The 20,643-nt window shown below is 43.5% G+C and overlaps 2 protein-coding genes across 2 annotated transcripts in view; both read left to right on the top strand.

Moving 5' to 3' along the window:
- The window catches only part of HSD11B1 (hydroxysteroid 11-beta dehydrogenase 1), a 949,596-nt gene that overhangs the window by 872,225 nt on the left and 56,728 nt on the right, over positions 1-20,643 (top strand). The gene's annotated exons all lie outside the window — the stretch shown is intronic.
- G0S2 (G0/G1 switch 2) lies at positions 17,483-18,727 on the top strand. The gene is made up of 2 exons (XM_050781508.1): positions 17,483-17,879; positions 17,991-18,727. The coding sequence occupies exon 2, from the start codon at positions 18,023-18,025 to the stop codon at positions 18,332-18,334; it is 312 nt and encodes a 103-aa protein (XP_050637465.1). The 5' UTR covers positions 17,483-17,879; positions 17,991-18,022; the 3' UTR covers positions 18,335-18,727.

The raw sequence follows: 20,643 nt of genomic DNA, 5'->3' as shown, positions 1-20,643 counted from the left end.
GGGACAGAATTTATGTAAAAAGAGTATTATATGGTAAATTCTTGTCCTGAAATAAATTAACTGGTTGTTTAAAGAAAGAAATAGTTGTAATAAATCAGAAAGTTGAAGCATGTCAAAGAATTGCCTGTGAAAGTTGTGAAAGAGAAAAATGTTATTAAAAAAAAATGTATGCAAGAAATGTTGTATAATTTAAAAGTAACTAGGCCTCCTGAATGTAAAACTAAAAACAAGCAAAAAACAAACAAACAAACAAACAAACAAAAACAATAGTTTATGTGCAAGGTGTATAAGGAAAGTAAAATACACTTTTGGTAAAAAAATTATAAGGAGGCATGAAAATATAAATTTTTGCCTACATTAAAAGGTTAAAAATATGTATATTTTGTTTTAAAGGTTTAATCAAGTTTTAAAATGTTAATTGGAAAGAAAATTCTGGGGATAAACATTGGCTAAAGTTAAAGAAATATCATCCAGTTTTTCTATAAACTGGACATTAAAATAAAAGCATAGCAGGTTTTTCTTAAAACACCAACCTGCTCTTTAGCAAAAATTATAAAAGGTTAAAGAGTCTATAAAATCTTACCTTATGGTCAAACATTACAAATTGGATAAATATGTCTACAAGGTTTTATTAAAATTAGGTTTAACATTAATAACACACTAATATAAAGGTAAAATTTAGCTTATCTGGTATAAAAATAATACAAAAAGCATTGTTAAATGTAAAATGGTATTTGGCTTTCTTTGGTTTAAAAACTAATAAAAATAGGTGCTAAAGGAAATTTCTCAGTAAAAAGGCACTAAGGACTATAAAGTCCACTGCCAAGGTCCCTACATTTAAAACAAAAGTTCAGTTTCTTAAAAATTATATACTTGGTTTATCTTCCACTTTCCTTTCCCTCAAAAACTAAAAGTCTTTTAGCACATGAACCACCCCTAGAAATTCCAGTAAACCAGCACTAGCCTGAAGATCACGTTCTCATCAAAGGGTGGAAAGAAGAAAAACTCAAGCCAGCCTGGGAAGGACCCTACCTTGTGCTGCTAACCACCAAGACTGCTGTTCGTACAGCAAAAAAAGGGATGGACTCATCACACCTGAGTCAAGAAAGCACCACCCCCTCCAGAGTCGTGGGCCATAGTCCCAGGGGAAAACCCTACCAAACTAAAGCTAGGAAAAATTTAACTCTTTTCATCTATTCTATTACTCTTTCTTCTTTCCTTGTTCTATTGCTGACCATCTAGTTATTAACATAACCAAGTCAATTTCGCCTCAAATTATGCTTGCCTTGTTGTACCCTGTGGAGACTTGCCAAGTCAAAAACAGCTTTCTACTTCAGAAAAGTACTCTGTCCCTCCTGACTCTCCTCAGACTGGGCATTAGTAAAGTAGGACCATTTAATGCGGGGAGATTTCGATAAAGACCCCAGTGCCAGTCTGGAGTTTTGCCCCCAATGTAGAGCTTTTATACAGTAGTTGGTCCAACATTCTGTGGACCACTAAAGAGCAAGGATGAACTGCACCAACTGGTTTTTGTAATTTCCTAAAATCATACATTCATTTTACTAGAGGATCATAGAAGTTAAAGACTTAAAACAAACTTTAGCAATTAAGACAGGATACCAAGATGCAAATGCCTGGTTAAAATGGATCAAATATTCCATCTGCATGTTAAACAAAAGCAATTGTTATGCTTGTGCACGTGGCAGGCCAGAGACCCAGATTGTCCCCCTTCCACTAAGATGGTGTTCCAGTTGACCAGGCATAGGCTGCACGGTAGCTCTTTTCCAGGATTCTACAGCCTGGAGTAATAAGTCATACCAAGCTCTGTCTGCTATATCCCAAAGTCTGGCACTCTGCGAGTTAGCCCCTGAGGGCCATCCAGCTTCCATCTTCTGACACTAAGTTCACTTTGTGTCTCTCACAACAGGGAGGAAACTTAGCATTCCTGGGAAACCTGAAAGGATACAGTGAGCTTAAGAATTTTCAAGAGCTTATCAATCAGTCAGCCCTTGTTCATCCCTGAGTGGATGTGTGGTGGTATTGTGGTGGACCTTTACTGGGCACCCTGCCGAATAACTAGAGTGGCACTTGTGCTTTAGCCCATTTGGCTATCCCTTTCACCCTGGCTTTTCGTCAACCAGAGGGAGAAAGAGACATTGTAAAGCGAGAGAGACCCCTTATGGGTCTTTCAACTCTCACATCTATTTAGATGCAATTGGAGCCCTGCAAGGAATACCAGATCAATTTAAAGCTTGAAACCAAATAGCAACAAGATTTAAGTCAATATTTTAGTGGGTGACAGTTAATAAAAATATAGATTAGATAAACTACATCTATTACAACCAACAGCAACAAGCTTTTCATAAGAAAAAAAAAAAGAAAAAAACTCATGTTGGCCTCAGTCCTGGGGCTACCTGACCTGACAAAACCCTTTACACCCTATGTGTCAGGAAAAAAAATGGCAGTTGGAGTTTTAACCCAGACTGTAGGGCCCTGACCAAGGCAACTCGAACTCTTGGGCAAAACCTAAAGTCCCTCCATGCTGTGGTGGCTTTAATAAATACCAAAGGACATCATTAGCTAACGAATGCTAGACTAACTGGATACCAAAGCTTACTCTGTGAAAATCCTCGCATAACCACTGAAGTTTACAATACCCTAAACCCCACCACCTTGATCCTGGTATCAGAGAGCCCAGTTGAACATAACTGTGTAGAGGTATTGGACTCAGTTTATTCTAGTAGGTCCAACCTCCAAGACCATCGTTAAACATCAGTAGACTGTGAGCGGTATGTGGACGGGAGCAGCTTCGCCAACCCCTGCAAAGCAACTCTGAAGAAGACGACAAGCCCCGCTCCAGTCACACCCAGAAGCTGACTGGTCCACACACGGCCAAAGCATGGGGAAACTCATTAGGGGACTCATTTTCCTTAAAATTTGGACTTGTACAGTAAGGACTTCAACTGACCTTCCTTAGACTGAGGGCTGTTCCCAGTGTATATATCAAGTCACTTAGGTAGGACAAAAGGTTGCTACGGTCCTATCATTTTACTGTTATTATAAGTGTACTGGAACTCTAAAAAGAACTTGTTTGTATAATGTTATTCTATACAAGGTATGTAGCCCAGGAAATGACCAACCTGATGTGTGTTATGACCCATCTGAGCCTCCCATGACTACAGTTTTTAAAATAAGATTAAGAACTGAAGACTGGTGGGGACTCATAAACGATATGAGTGAAGTGTTAGCCAAAAAAAAAGAAAGAGGTGCCCAAACAAGTCACCTTGAAATTTGATGCCTGTGCTGTCACTAACAGCAATAAGTTAAAAATAGGGTGTGGTTCTCTTAATTAAGAAAGAGTCTATATGGCAGAAAATAAGTACATTTATCATAAATTAAGACTGTAGAAAAATAAATGTGGATACTGGTCTTGCATCATTTAGGCTACTTGGATAAAAAATGAAAAAATCCCGTCCACCTTCAGCAAGAGAAAGGTGCCCCTTCCTGTACCAGTGGTCAGTGAAACCCCTTAGAACTAGTAATAATCAACCCCCTTAATCCTCGCTAGAAAAAAGGGAAATGTGTAACCCTAAAAATTGATGGAGCTGGACTGGATCTTCAAGTAAATATCGTGGTTTGAGGAAAAGTTTATAAATGCTCTCCTGAGCCAGTATTTCAAAGCTTCTATGATGAATTGAAAGTGCCAGTACCAGAAATTCCAGGAAAAAGAAGAAATTTGTTTTTGCAATTAGCCGAGCATATAGCCCAGTCTCTCAACGTCACTTCATGTTATGTATGTGGAGGAACTGTAATAGGATATCAATGGCCATAGAAAGGTTGAGAATTAGTACCTACAGACCCAGTTCCTGATGAATTCCCGGCTCAAAAAAAAAAAAAAATTCACCCTGATAACTTTTGGGCCTTAAAAGTCTCAATCATTAGACAATACTGTATAGCAAGAGTGGGGAAGGACTTCACCCTTCCTGTAGGAAGACTCAGCTGCATTAGGCAAAAACTGTGTAATAGTACTACAAAAACAGCCACCTAGTGGAGTTCAAACCATACTAAGAAAAATCCATTTAGTAAATTCCCGAAGTTGCAAACCGTGTGGACCCACCCAGAGTCCCACTGGGACGGGACAGCTCCCACTGGATTATACTGGACATGTAGGTGTAGACCTTACACCTTATTACCCAACCAGTAGGCAGATAGTTGTGTTATTGGCATTATTAAACCATCTTTCTTCCTACTGCCCGTAAAGACAGGTGAAATTCCCTGTCTATGCTCCCTGTGAAAAGAGAAGCATAGCTATTAAAAAAAAGTAAAAAGATAATAAATAGCCCCCTGAGAGAATCATACAATATTATGGGCCTGCTACTTAGGCAGAAGATGGCTCGTAAGGATATCGGACTCCCATTTACATGCTCAACCGAATCATACAGTTACAAGCTGTCTTAGGAATAATCACTAATAAGACCAGCAGAGCCTTGACTATTCTGGCCTGGCAAGAAACTCAGATGAAAAATGCTATCTATCAAAATAGATTGACTCTTGGCTACTTGTTAGTAGCTAAAAGAGAAGTCTGTAGAAAATTTAACCTTACCAATTGCTGCCTGCACATAGATGATCAAAAAGTAGTCGAAAATATAGTTAAAGATATGATGAAACTGACACGTGTGACTGTAGAAGTGTGGCAAGAAGATGTACAATGATCTGAGAAAGTAAAGGTTGCTCCAAGTCCAGGAAAAACCTGGATGGAAACAGTGCATGGGAATAGCAGTTCCCTTCAGGGACCTGGGGAAGAAAATAGTATTGCCAATATGGCTTTTGTGCAGGAGACTCTACTCCACTGCTGCGGCCTGATGTGCAGGAAGCTTTTCCCAGCCAAATCACACCACAGACCCATATTGAGTTTGTAGAAACTTTAACAACTCTGTCTTTCTTGAGTCAAATACTGTTAAAACAGGTTGTTCACTCTTGAATGTGGTGCCATTCTTAAGATACATGTGAACATACACACACAGGCACACACATACCTTTGCACTTTTTCCTGCTACATTTTATCTTGTTAGTTTTGGCTTGTTCTCCATTTGCAAGGCATTGGATTTGGTATGGACTTTATCCTGCATACTCTCCATCATCTCCAGGTTAAAGTCCAAAGTCTTCAGCTGGGCACTCAGGGTCCAGCTGATAAAGTTGCATTTTAGGCCCTAACTCACACAACCCCCTTCACAGACATGCTTTGATTTAGTCATTTGCTCTCTCAACCACACTTAGGCTGGATTCATCCAACTCTGCCTGTCTACACTGCCCTCTCCTCCTGTATACTTGGCAAGATCCTAAATCCAAGACTCAGACCAGATTCCTGGATCAGTGGTGGCTTCTCTGGCATTCTCTGTAAATTCTTCCCAAACTCTGGCAAGTGGACCTGACCTATACAACTCCATCAGCAAACAGTTCCATTCTGTTTTGTCAGTCTCTTTTCTAAATATCTCAAAGTTGCATACTTATGCTTGTTCAATGTTAATTATTTTGTGATTTATCCCCAAACATGGATCATAAAATCCTTGAAGGTAAGGAGATTTCTTGAGTTCATAGCCCAGTGTTTGCACATAATAGAGGCTCAATAAGCAGATATTGACTTCTTAGTAGGAACTCTTAAGGCAAGAGACAACCATAAAAAGTGCTTGAAGAATATGATTCCATGAATATCACCCCGTAACTCCCTCTTGGGACAACTTAGCAAGAAAATCACCCAGAAAAATAAAATAATTTTCCCCTCAAAATTGGAACCTGAGAAAATTCATGATAAACTGATCCACTCATCAGCAGAATTTCAACCCTATGCAGCTGTGAGTTACACACCAACTTCCTACTCTATCCACCCTAGCTGGTACTTACACATGGGAACAACCAAATTAGCAGTACTTTTGGTATTTGAAACTGAAATAGTTCTGGGATCAGGCCATAGATTCTAGTCACTCCAGCCTTTAAGATCCAGCTTTTAGAACCTTGAGAATGAAAGAGGTAAATGTGGGTTTAGGGGAGACGAGGGCACAGACGGACAGATGGTCTTAAGAATCAAGTACCCCTAAACATGTTTTAAGAATTCTGTGCCACTCCCAAAGAATTAGGCAACATGTGTATCAAAAAGGTCTAACATTTGCTGTCTATCCCTGTGCTGACAATGATAATGTGTCCCACTGTCAGTTTCTGGCCCATTGCAGCCCTTGGCCAATGAGCACCAAAGCCAATATGCTGAGAAGCCCCTCCCCACAACCAAATGGGGTCTAGGAATGTTTGTTTCTCTAAGTCCATTGCCTGGGGATCAAGAGTATCCCAGGAATTGACATAAGCATTGAGGGGCAGCTTCTCTCACCAACAGCCCCTCTGTGTATTCAAACTGCTGCTTTCCTGGCCTTTCTGTCTAGATCTTTGACAGTGCCTGTTATTCTTTTAGTTGTTCTGGGGGTCTGAATCTCTTGTCTGAATCCTCCTCAGCAAATCAGTCTGCATATTACATACTGATACTCTTCCACCCCCAGCTTCTGTCTGGTACTCACTCTCAGGGCCTGGACTTCTCTTCTAGTTTTCCTCATCACATTTCAGCAGACCCTTCTGACTTATAACCTAGAAACAAAAAAACACCCAGAACCATTCATTCATTCAACAAATATTTATTGAGTGCCCACCCAATGCCAGGAACCCAGCAACATAGTAGTAAACAACTCAGACACAATCATTATCCAGAGGAAGTCTACTGTGTCGTGGGACACAGACATTAAACACATAATTACCAAATAATTTATTAATTTTGCAACCGAAATAACCTGGACTTCTTTAGCCATCCAAGAGTCACTCTTTCCCTCTACTATCCAAATAACAATAATTCTGGGAATTCTAAGGTTAGATGCTAACATACAAATCCATTCTAGTTGTTGCTGCCCCCAAACACTTCTAGCTTTCTTATCACCATTTCTCTATGCTGTCCCCAATCTCTCTTGCCTATCTTGGCCCCCAAAGGAAAGCATGAACACATGGTCTTTCCTCCATTTTCCAAATAACAAAACACATAGCTGTTGAGTTTAAGAAACTTTACTGAAAGTTTGGAGAAGACATAGGGAAATGACTACCCCAAAATAAATATCAGCTCTCACCACACCCAGAATTCGTGCAACATCATAGCATGTTCTGCCATCTCCTGAGCTCTGAAACTTCACCAGGTTGCAGAGGCTATGGCCCTCCCTCTTTCAACAAGAGTATTCTCTTTCTATGAATTCACTTCTCTCTTCTCAACCCAAGAAGAAAGCGTCTTACAAGGTAACAACCCAAACAAGTCTATCTGCCGTGGGATTATAATCCACTCTGTGCTGTTTGCCATCCATGAGCCTACATTCATTCATTGATTCATTCATTCAGGAACTATACCTTGATCACTTACTTTGTATCAGGCATCGCACTAGGTGAGGAGGTTATAGCAACAAATAAGACAGACAGGACCGTCCTTCATAAAGAAGACCAACAATAAGCTAGTAAACTAAAAACTATACCTGAGAATTACAAATTTTGATGCTTTCTGTGAAATACGAGAAAACCAGAATGATGTAATAGATGGGTCTCAGGAAGGGAGGATTGCCACTTTAGAAAGGACAGATAAGAGAAGTCCCCCTGAGAAGGTGACATGTGGGATGAGTCCAAAAGATTTAGGTCTGGATTTCCCAAAACAAGCTAAGCATATATTTAAGGTACCGGTAAGGTAGAAGCACCAAAATTTCCTTTGAAAATTTTTATTTTTTAATACATCAAAAAAGACATGGAAGTAGACCCCTTAGGAAAATGAGAATGCTGTAGGCGCTTCCTTATACATATTTTAAAATGTAATATTGTGTTTATTTTTATTTAGATGGGCAGTGTAGAGGATCCTTAATCTTTCCAGGGTTTAGGATCTCTAAAGTCATACTCAATCCTCAGAATATGCCAGAAAGGGGTGTTCTAGGCAGAGAAGGAACAAGCAAAAAAGTCTGCAGCAAAGAGTTTGGCCTCTTCTAGGAGCAGGAAGAAGGGGTGAAAACAGCATGAGCAAGGTCAGGGGTTAAAGCCAGGGTTGGGGAAGGAGACAGGGGCCAGTTCACATAGAGGAAATGGTTCTCAACTCTGGTTATGTATGAAAAGTCCTTGGAATATTCTAAAACTTTCTGATGCCTGGGCCCTACTTCAGGAGATTTAACTGACCTGGAATGGGGTTGAGGAATTGGTATTTTTTTTAAGTTTCTCAAGTGATTCTAACATGTAACCAGAGTAAAAAAAAACATTGACATGGGGCCTTGGAACCAGCCGGAGGGACAGAATGTTGAATGATGAAGAACATGGACCTTGGAACCACATTACCTGGTTTTGAGTCCCATCCCCACCACTGACTAGCCGTTTGATTCCCAGACACTTTGCAAAAGCTTTCTGTTCTTCAGTTTCCTCATCTATAAACACAGGTATAATAGTTTACCTACCTCATAGAGCTGTTTGTAGGCCTAGTAAGTTAATACATACAAAGGTCTCAGAAGGCACACACTGAAGATGCAGTAACTTTTACTAAAATAGCTGTGACTATCCTATGCTTTCCTAGAGATGGAAAGGGGTGGATGCAGACAAAGTGTCAGTTTGATAGAACTAACAGCACTTGCTGAAAAACTGGAAGAGGGAGATGGGGGGGGGAAAGGAATAAAAGATAGCTTCCATGTTTGGGGTTTTAGCAATTAGGTGGAAAGTGAGGCTGTGTCCCAAGATGGGGAAGACTAGGAGATAAATAAGTTTTGAAGAAAAAAAATCAAGAATTTCATTTGGCATGCATTAACTTAAAGACACACTATTAGACATCCAAGAAGAGACGCCAATCAGGCAATATGTAAGCCTGGAGCTCAGGAGAGACAAACCAATTTCAGAGCCATTAATATACAGAGCTGTCCTGTTTAATACAGTAGCCACCAACCACACATAGGGGGTTATTTAATTTAAATATAGATTAAACAAAATTAAACATTCAGGTCACCAGTTTTCACCACATTTTAACTGCTTAGGAGCCTCATGTAGCTAGTGGCTACTATACTGAACAGCATAGAGATGCAACATTTCCATTGCTGCAGAAAGTTCTGTAGGGAGCACTGAAGGAGTCTCAAACCATGGAACTGTAGGAAGTCATCTAGGAAGTGGTCCATGATTCTGGCTACACACTAAAATCATCTCCAGGAATTCAAATTGATTTGTCTTGGGGAAGTCTCAGGCATTGGTAGTTCTTAATAACTCAGGATGACTGTAAAGTGGAGCCAGGGCTGAGAGCAACTGACCCAGGGAAATAATGCAGGAGAAGAAAGGAAACATGGGAGGGCCTGGATTGCTCCAACAGTAGGGGCAGTGACTCCAGAACCAATCTTTCTCTAGAGCTCCTGATTCATGATTCACATACAACTATCTGATGAACATCGTTGCCTGCATGTCCCATAAACAGCCCAAACTCAATAAATCCAAAATGGAGCTCATTTTTCTCACCAGAGGTGTTCTTCCCCTTCTCATTCCCACACTTGGGAGTCACCCCAAGTCCCAAGTGATTCCTCTTCCACAGCACAAGTCTGCCAGGTTTTCTGATTTATCGCTCAGTCTGTCTCTTTCTCTCCCCATTATCTCTGTCTTGGCCCAGTTCTTCAGGGTCTCCTGCCTGAATTACTGTAACAACATCTCACTAGCTGCCTCTAGTTTTGCCCCTCCCTTATCTATCCTGCACTCTGCCACAGCGATCTACTTAAAATGCCAGTCTTGTAGTGTTTTGCTGTGTAAAATGTATCAGTGTCTCTCCTTGCCTATAGGATACAGTTCAATTGAAGACAGATTTGTCACTATGTATCAAACATCTCAAAGGAACTATGCACTGCCCTAGTTCTGAGAACACTGCACTGAGCAAGACAAAGAGCTCCTGAATAGAACTGCAGCCCTGCAATGGGGACAGACAAGAGGGTTATGAAAGGGAAAGTGAGGTGGCCATGGGAGCATGCAGCAAGGGGAGCTGGCCTTATCTAGGTGAGAGGAAAGGTCTTCCCTGGAAATGAGAGAACAGTGACACTTGGAGGATGAGTAAGAGTTCAACAGACCACAGGGGATGAAGAACATGTTCTCTACACATGGAAAGAACTACATGGGTAAGGATCTGAGCCTGCAAAGGAACAGAACAGTGTGACTGGCACCGAGAGTGAGGGTTGAGGGATATGGGATGAAGCTGGAAAAACAGACAAGGACAGGATGGTGGGTGGCTTATATGCCATGTGAAGAATCTGGGGCATTCCAAAGGGCAAAGTGGGGATCCATTGAATGATTTTAATTTTTATTCCACTAAGTTTTTGCTAAGCACTGAAGGATTTGAAAGAGAAGAGTGACATGGCGAAGTCTGCACTTTTTAAAAAGACTACACTGGCTTGAAGTGGAGTAGAGTGGCCAAAACCTGAGGCAGAGAGACCAGCTGTGAGGCCATACTAAATGGTCTGGGGGAGGCAATGAGAGCTTAGACTAGAAGGGTAGCAGAGGAGATAGAAAGCAGATTGAATTAACAGATGTTTAAGAGGTAGAATAAGTCTTGGTGATTATTATTATTATTATTATTACTATTTTGAGATGGAGTCTCGCTCTGTCCCCCAGGCTGGAGTGCAGTGGTGCAATCTCAGGTCACTGCAATCTCTGCCTCCCGGATTCACGCCATTCTCCCGCCTCAGCCTCCTTAGTAGCTGGGACTACAGGCACCTGCCACCACGCCCAGCTAATTTTTTGTATTTTTAGTAGAGACAGGGTTTCACCATGTTAACTAGGATGGTATCAATCTCCTGACCTCATGATCCCCCCGCCTCGGCCTCCCAAAGTGCTGGGATTACAGACGTGAGTCACAAGTCTTAGTGATTTTTCACATTGGAGAGGTAATGGAGAGCAAGGAGGAAAATATGGCTCCTTGACTTCAAACCTGAGCTGCTAAGTGAATGGTGCAGCTTAGGTTAAGAAAGGTGATTATAAGTTATGGGGTAGAAATATTGAATTTGGCTTCAGACACAGTAATTCTGATACCTGCAAGACATCCAAATCAAAAATGTAGGATAGGCAGAGGGATACACAGGTCTAGAGCTCAGATTTGTAAGTCGTCTGTGTAGAAGCAGCAATGGAAGCCCTGGCAGTAAATTAAATCACTGAAGAGAGCATGTGGAATAAGAAAAAGGGCTCCAGGACTAAGTCCTGAGAAATGCTGACATTTGTAGGTTAGATAAAAAGGACAATTGAGATAAAGATCCTGAGTTTTGTCCAGAACAGGGTAAGAGGAAAACCAGCAGAATATGGTATCATGGAAGCCAAAGAGAAATGTGTTTCTAGAAGAAGGGAGTGGTCACTAGTTCCTAGGCATGACATGAGTAAGTGATTATTTATACAACTGCTCGTTATCTGACCCCTACTTACTGCTTCCTGCTCATTTTCTGCCATTTCCCAAAATCCATCCTTTATGATTTAACACCAATCTTGTCTAACTTCTCTTGGACCATGTGATGCTTTATCTTGCATCCTCCCTTTTCATATGCAGTCCCATCTCATTCAAGGCCTCCCCATGCCCTGAACAACACCCTATCCCAGAACCGCCTGGTGAACACCATCCATCCTTTAACATCCTAAGCCTCTCAGGAATCATTTACCCATAGGCCTTCTTTGACCACCTCCTCCCCAGATAGAATCATACCTGTCTCATTCTGTTCTCTTTGTTCATCTGGTATAAATTTCTATTACAGTGCCTATCCCAATATACGATAATACCTCGTTTACAGTCTGTGTCCTCTACTTCACTATAAGCTTCTTGAGGGCAAATGCAGTTTGTATTCTGCTTTTTTTCTTTTTTTTTTTGAAAAGGAGTCTTGCTCTGTCACCAGTCTGGAGTACATAGGCATGATCTCGGCTCAGTGCAACCTCCGCCTCCTGGGTTCAGGCGATTCTCCTGCTTCAGCCTCCCGAGTAGCTGGGATTACAGGCATGTGCCACCACACCTGGCTAATTTTTATATTTTTAGTAGAGACGGGGTTTCCTCATGTTGCCCAGGATGGTCTTGATCTCCTAGCCTCCTGATCTGCCCGCCTCATCCTCCCAAAGTGCTGGGATTACAGGCGTGAGCCACCACACCCGGCCTGTATTCTGCTTTCTATAACTATGATTAACACAGTGTCAGGTACATGGATGGCTTCAACGAATAATTGTGGGCCTTACTAGAAGCTACCTAAATGTCACCTAAGGAATGCAAATGTCCTGGGCTTTGATAAAGCATCATGGAAATTGCTGATGTAGAGCAAAAGGCAAAGACAACTGAATAATAACAGCCATCATTTAACGATTGCTTCATTTGTGCCAGACACTGCCTAAGTCCCTTACAGAGCTCTATCTCGTTCACTCTTCATCATACTGTGTTTCACAGGGGCTTATCATCATCACCACACCCCATTTAATAGGGGCTATCATAACTCTTACTTCACAGATGTGGAAATAGAAGCTATAGAAGTTAAGTCACTTGCCCAAGGTCAGGCCCTAGCAAATGTAGGAGTCAAGATTTGAAGGAACCCAGATTTGCTTGACTTTAGAGCCCTGTACCCTTAAGTCCAACTGGCATTTGAGCCTGGGAAAAATTCCTCGTGCTGATTCAAACTTGTAAAGCATATTGTTTAATCTGGAAATGGTATGTAGGCAGCAGGGTGCAGTTAATTCTAACCACACCACCCATGGCTATTCAAGGCTCCCAGCACAGTCTGCATGCCCCAGCAGCTGGTGGCTCTGCTTGACCAAAAGATATGAAGGACAAAAGCAGAATGCCTATGAAGTCTGTTTCTTTGCCTTGATTTGTACCAGGGGTAGGCTGGAGGGTGCCCCAGAATGAGCCAATGGCTGCAATGTCAGACACTAAGTTGGGAGTGGAAGTGAAAGGTGAGGAGACCAGAGTGGAGGAAACTAAGCCAAGTTGCCAGGTCTTGGGCAATTTCAATACCAAGGCTCTGAGCCAAGGACAGGCTACTGTGCTTGAAATAACTTCCCAAGAGAGCCTTAACTGGTCACTTCGCCCTCTCTATCCCAGCACTGACTTTTAGGTCAATGTAACTAATATTGACTAGCCCCCTATTCTATGTTAGCACCACAAAAGATACAAAGCTTTGGTCTTCCACAGAGCCGAGGCAAGCCCACAGGAAACAATGAGAGAGTTGTACAAAACGGTAATCAATCCAGTGCCAACCTGTGCAGTACAAGCCCCAAAGGCGACTGAAATTCACAGAAAGGAGAGATCAGGGTGTGCTGGCACGGGCAGTGGTAGCTTCTTGGAGCACATGAACTTGACCTCAATGAAGAAAGGAAGACAAAGTAGAACGAGGACAGCATTTCAGGTAGAAACAACAGTGTGAGCAAAAATGAAGCAGCAGCAATGAGAATGAATTGTTTCTTGGCCTGTGAAGAAACCTCTCTGTGGAGCAAACGGCTGTTGTGGGAGAAGAACAGGAGAAGATCAGACCATAGAGGTCCTGATTTCCAAGAATACTAAATCAAGCAAATTCAACATGCAGGATCCAGAAGTCCATTATGTGGGCAATAAGAAATGATCTTGAGCTTTAAACAGGCAGTTGACAATAAAAAATTAAATTTTAGGAAGATTCATTTGGTGGTAGTGTTTAAGATGGATTAGAGGATAAAGGATTAAAAGCAAAAAAAGTGTCCCCCCAAAAACCTGAATGCTTCTTTAAGAATCTACTAAAAGTTGGACTGCAAACAAAAACACACAAACAAACAACAACAACAAAAAAAAAAACAGCCCCTTCCCTGCCAGGCTTCACAGTCCAATGGGAAAGCCATTCATTAATCCCATAGTTACCCATTAAGGACCTATTATGTGCTAAGGATTATACTGGGCACTGGGGACACAGTGAGGAGCAAACCAAAGTCCCCACCCTCATGAAGCCTATCCTGCAATGCACGTGGAAGACAATGTAAAACCAAACCATTAAGTACATCCACATATAGTCAGGTAACCAAGTGCTATGAAGAAAAAGAAAGTACGGCACTGGGTGGAGAGTGGTGGGATGCAGTAGTCACGGAAGGCTTCTCCAAATAACTGCCATGATATTTTAAGCCCAGAGAACAAATGAAATGGAGACGTCACTGCTAGAAATAAGGATATTGAGAAGAAGACTAAGCTTGTAAGAGTACAGAGAAGGGAAGGAGTCTTGTTTTAATTGTGTCAAGCTGTGATAATAGCAGGGTATCCACACAGAAATATCTAGACTCTAGAACTCTAGTCTATAAGACCAGAAGAGATAGAGGCTACACATATAAATTTCAGTGTCTTCCCTTGATATCTGAGTGATAAGAAGCTTTCTTTCTAAAACTATGAAAGTAACTAAGGGACTAAAAAAAAGTTTCAAGTGGGGTAGTCTTAAAACTACAAATAGGCCGGGCGCGGTGGCTCACGCCTGTAATCCCAGCACTTTGGGAGGCTGAAACGAGTGGATCGTGAGGTCAGGAGATCGAGACCATCCTGGCCAACACGGTGAAACCCCGTCTCTACTAAAAATACAAAAAAAAATCAGCCAGGCGTAGTGGCGGGCGCCTGTAGTCTCAGCTACTCAGGAGGCTGAGGCAGGAGAATGGCGTGAATCCAGCGGGCGGAGCTTGCAGTGAGCCGAGATCGTGCCACTGCACTCCAGCCTGGGCTACTGAGCGAGGGTCTGTCCCAAAAAAAAAAAAAAAAACTACAAATAGTTTTGTCATATCTCCTATTATGACTCCCTCCCTCCAGCTGCCTGGAGTCCCAAGGGTGGACAGTGACTTTGTGTAGGTGGCAAGCAGCTGGTAACAAAATAATAATTATTATTATATTATAATTATTGTAATAATAATTATTATTGAAGCTCATTTACAACTAACCATCCAAAAGACCTCTTTCCCCTGTGTCTTCAATCTCTAAGACAGGGTGGTAGGGACAGTTCTATCCCTCCTCTGTACTTACCCTTTGAAACACATGTACCCTTTATGACTTTACCTTCTGAAGATGGCTCTGAATGTGTCTGAGAAAGGGATTTAGAAAGCAAAATATAAAAAATTTAAACTAGCCCTTCCTACCTTCCTAGAAGTGGCAAGAGTTAAATGTTGAGATAGACTCAAGGGTAGGATGACTGTTTCAGTTCGCCTGGAAGTGTCTCAGTTTTAGCACTGAGAGTCCTGCATTTCAGAGAACCCCTCAACATTGAGCAAAGTAAGATGGTTGGTCACCCTATGGCTTGGTTTGACCATCATAGCTATAACCTGTGTCTTACCCGTGTGCATGACACAACACAGTGCTTTACTTCCTTAAAAATGACATCAGCCCCATTAAAGTACGTGTTTAGTTTCCAAGCCCTACGTAGACACCTTCTACTCTAGGAGCCAGGTTCTCTTTTCCCACCCAGACAGATGAGCCGTGCTCAGAAATTCCTAGACATGAGTTGACACTGGATTCCTTAGCCTTCTACTCCCATCATCTCCCACTCAGCCCCAGCTACCACCTAAACTAGGAAGATCAAATCTACCAGTGACCTCCATCCACGGCACTTGCTGCCCCTCCTCTGTCCAGCTCTTGCCAATATAGCTGCTGGAACCTGGAGGTCAAAGTCAAATTATCAAAAAAGGATCTGAGCTGGTGATGTGCGCTAACACAGCAAATCACAGGAAAGGAGAACTCCAGATAAATTACAGCCTTCTGACCTAGGAAGATGTGTGGTTTGCGTCTCTGTGTTACAGAAACACAGGAAATGCTTACTGGACCAGTCAATTTCAGAGTTTTGGGTCCCAAGCTAGGCTGACTCACCTTCAGAATGGAAACCAAGTGACAGCCCTCATATCAGGGCACACATCACATGCTCTTCCAGAAGTCAATGGGTTTGGAACCCTCGCAGATATTGGGAAAGCTCACTAATCATTTCTGCCAGTTATCAGAGGTTGCTCTGAAATTATAAGGAAGATTCAAAGAAAACACCAAGACTGATATTAAACTTGGCAGGAACCCTTGTTACAGAATTTTCCTGCCTGACAAGGTTAAAAGAACAATAAGCAGGAAACACAATCCTCCAGGAATAATCAATCCTCTTTGGCCCCTGGTCACCTTGACTCAAACAGACTAAATTCTAAAATGTAGAATTTCAAATAAGCTATTTAGATAACCTTGACCATTCTCCACACACAAGCCCTTGCCTGAACTATTAATAGCCAAGGCAAAGGGTAGTTGTTATTGCTGCCTTTTTAAACTGAACCATCTGGGAAATTGCTTCAGACCCCCCAAGAAAGATTCCTGTTAACAATTCAAAAACTAAAATATTTGATCCCTGACACAGCCCTTTCCCCTGACCCGCCCTTCAGGCTCAGTCTGACTGACTGCAAAGGCTGTTGCAAGATTGCATCACTGACCTTTGCAATTTTCTGGCCAGTTTGATTTCCCCTTCTTTCCCCTGCCCCCTCCCTTTCTCTGCTTAAAGCCTGTTGGCCAATTTGCCTCTCCTTTTCCCCTACTTTGCTAATTCTGGCATATCCATAACCAAAGCCAAATTAGAATGCTCCCTTGGCCCCAGGTGATTATATCTAATCCTGATCAAAATCAATCCTACATCTTCAACGTCCAAGAGTACTCACACTATGGATTCTTACTTAAGCTGTCTACTACACACCCTTCTGCCCACAAACTGCTTCAAAGCTGAAGTTGAGCTGGAGCAGTGAAGTTTTACCCCCAAACCCAGGAGGGTGGCAGAGAATTATTGAGGAGAGTATGAAATACTTCCATTCTAGAATAGCAGACAAACTTCTACCAACAGCCCCTTCCATACTCGACCCCCCATACCCCAGCTCCCAACTCCACTCCTCAGTGAGAACAATTTGAATTTAAAGGCTCTTCCCTGATACACGGAAGTACATAAGGAAACAGCTTGCAGGCAAAGAGACTAATATCTCTCTCTCTCTCTCTCTCTCTCTCACACACACACACACACACACACCCCTCTGTGCATAAAAGCACCATCAATGAATAGTTTTCTATCAACTGACTCTAGCTATACATGCATGCACCTCTAAATAAAACCAACCAGGCAGGAAAGAAACAATATTAGCACATATTGCTTTATCCAAGCGTGACCTGCTCTATTCTGTTACCCAGATCCCTCCCCCTTGCCTTCTCCTCTCTGATGCAATTGCCACACACGTGGGAAGATGATAACCCTTCGGAAGAAAAAGGAAAGCTTTTTTTTCTTTAGATGGAACCCCCAGATTCCCTCATTATTTATAATGTCAGGCTGTCCTGGACGAGGGAAGCTTGTACCCACTGACACCAGTAAGAAGGTGCTGTCATGTCAGAAATGTCCGCGGACACCTCCCTGGGTTCCAGGTCCTCCCCTGCGCTAGCCTAGAGTGGGACTTTCGCGTGCACACTGGCCCTTCCGCGTGCCCCGCTGCCGATGACCCCGCGCGCGTGCCGGGTCCCCTAGCTCACACAGTCGGAGCGTGCGCAGCGCGTGGCCACCTCCTGCCAGGTCCCAGCGGGGTTCCACCCCCTCCTTTCCCCCTCCTTTTCTTCCTCCCCCTCCGCGTTCCCCGGGCTCTGGCCGAGCCAGTCTGGGCCCGGGAGCCCAGGAGGCGTGTCTCGGAGAAAATATATAAGCGGCCTCCGGACGCTAAAGCGGTGCCAGCGGCGGAGTCTCCAACGGGAAGAGCTGCAGCTGCCGAGCGGAGGAGAACGCCGAGGCCAGTCGGACCGACGGACACGCTGACCGCCGCCAACTGCAGCTCGCGCTGCCTCCTGCTCGCGCCCTGCCACTAAGGTGGTCCCCCTTTCTATGAGCCCTCCCTAAGATAAGGTGGGTGCGGGGTGGCGGGAGGCTGCAGCCGTTCTTCGGTGGCTGAAGTCCCCTCTGCTGCTGCTCCTCCTGCAGGTCACTCCCGCCTCCCAGAGCCTAGAGCCGAGATGGAAACGGTCCAGGAGCTGATCCCCCTGGCCAAGGAGATGATGGCCCAGAAGCGCAAGGGGAAGATGGTGAAGCTGTACGTGCTGGGCAGCGTGCTGGCCCTCTTCGGCGTGGTACTCGGCCTGATGGAGACTGTGTGCAGCCCCTTCACGGCCGCCAGCCGTCTGCGGGACCAGGAGGCAGCCGTGGCGGAGCTGCAGGCCACCCTGGAGCGACAGGCTCTCCAGAAGCAAGCCCTGCAGGAGAAAGGCAAGCAGCAGGACACCGTCCTCGGTGGCCGGGCCCTTTCCAACCGGCCGCACGCCTCGTAGGAACTGTGGGAGACCAGCGGAGTGGGAGGGAGAGGCAGCAGACAGAGACAAACAGACCGAAAGAGGGAGAGACAGAGGGGTCGCGCGCACAGGAGCCTGACTCCGCTGGGAGAGTGCAGGAGCACGTGCTGTTTTTTTATCTGGACTTAACTTCAGAGAAACCACTGACATCTAGAACTGACCTACCACGAGCATCCACCAAAAGGAGTTTGGGATTGAGTTTTGCTGCTGTGCAGCACTGCATTGTCATGACGCGTCCACTACTGTGTCAATTATCTAAATACGTCTACCATTTTGCACTAGGGAGGAAGGATAAATGCTTTTTATATTATTATTATTAATTATTACAATGACCACCATTTTGCATTTTGAAATAAAAAACTTTTTATACCATATCTCATCTAATTCCTGAGAGGTGTGGTATCCTGGGGTGGGCAGCAGGGAGGGTTAGCAGGCGTGTGACGGTGATGGGGTCTTACCTGAGCACTGCAGCGGGAGCAGCTTCCTGAAGGTCAGGCACTTGCTTCACACCTAGGAACTGTGTAATAAGCTACTACATGCAGGTAAGTCTGTTGAGGACTCGTTTTTCCTTCTTGTTAGGGGTGGGAAGAGAGAAACTTTTATAACTTCCATGAAATTTAGCATTTTAAGATGAGAAGGTAGATCAACTTCTAAGCTAGAGTGAGTGGGAGGTAACTGATTAATTCTAAGGCAGAAAAGCTCTTTGATCCTCACACCTGTGCACCAGAGCTTCCCATGGCTGATAACTTTTTCTTCCCAACTGTATTTTAGAGAGCGAGACAGAGAAAGAAGGGAAGAAAAGAAAGGAGGGAGATCTGGAGGTGAAGGACAGGAAAGAAAGGAAAAACTAGCTACCTGGCAGGAAAAGAGATAAGCTCCCAAGAACACCAAAGCAGATGATGAGTCTAGCTCTACCCAGCCTTCCTCCCCATGCACCCAGATCATAGTAAGAAACTCTGGGCTAGAAAGAGGAAAAAATAACTGGTTGTTACAGATCTGAGTCCTCCTCCTCCAGTGTAGAGCTTCATCTGTAGTAATAGCCAATTTGGTGACTCTATAGGGCTCGGCAAAAGAAATTTTATACTTTAAAGAGTTAGCCAGGAGTCCGAGGCATGGCCTTGATGCTAGTCTCCTCATATTTTTCATGTCACCAGTCCTAATCAGGACTTTACTCCTTTCATCAATAGCTATGCATTTTTGCCAAACATATCACTGGCTCACATCATTGCCTCTGCTCAGACTCTCTCCTTTATCCAGTGCCCTACACACATCTCCATTTCATTTCTGCCAACTCAATTCCTACCCAGTGTTCCTGGCCCTGATCAAAAGCCATCTCTCTCTGAAATCTATTCTTATCACTCCCAAAGGAAAAAAGCAATCAGAATGTGGTAAGATTAATCAAGAAAAAGAAATGTATTTGGAGTTTTAAAAGAAAAGAAGAATGTCGGTGGCACCATGGCTCACCCAGTTTCCAAAATGGGAAACTCAGCCCTATACCAAGGCAGAGCCTCACTTTCAATGTCCAAGAAACTTCCTAGGAACTGACTCAATTTTATCCTTCCTGCTGGTCTTCCAAAATGCCTCTTTTATTAATTACTCCTTTGTCCATTCAGCTACCACCTTGTCTGGCTCTCAACTGCTCAAACCATCCTCCTCACCCTCTAGCACCTTCGCCCTAAACTATCCGTTGTCAGACTGTCTTCCTTTAATATTTTTCATTCTGCTGCTCCTGAACTCAAAAACATCTGAGACTAAAACTCTTATGCCAGGTTTCAGTGCCTCTGTGATATGCTTCCATCTCAGCCGGCCCTCTTGCCTGATTTGTCAGGCTGCCTAGCATGAACCCCGGTCCCTTCCTGTTCCCTTCTGGTTTTCTGCACCTTTGTTTACCTTAGTCTTCCAACCTGAATGTCCTCCCACCCACTACCTCCACATCTTCTGAAACCACATACCTCAAATTCTCCAAGGGAGGTATGATTTCAAATACAGGTGTTTTGCCCATTGTCACACTACATGTAAAACTGTGTGCTCTATTTTTTTTTTTTCTTCCCCCCCGAGATGGAGTCTTGCTCTATCACCAGGCTGGAGTGCAGTAGCACAATCTCGGCTCGCTGCAACCTCCACCTCCTTGGTTCAACCGATTCCACTGCCTCAGCCTCCCAAGTAGCTGGGACTATAGGTGTGCACCACCATGCCCAGCTAATTTTTTGTATTTTAGTAGAGACGGGGTTTCACCATGTTGGCCAGGATGGTTTCAATCTCCTGACCTCATGATCTGCCTTCCTGAG

The sequence above is a fragment of the Macaca thibetana genome, chromosome 1 (assembly GCF_024542745.1).
Source record: "Macaca thibetana thibetana isolate TM-01 chromosome 1, ASM2454274v1, whole genome shotgun sequence".
Taxonomy (NCBI): domain Eukaryota; kingdom Metazoa; phylum Chordata; class Mammalia; order Primates; family Cercopithecidae; genus Macaca; species Macaca thibetana.
Note: the sequence above shows the minus strand (reverse complement) of the source record. Positions and strands in the feature narration are given on the sequence as shown.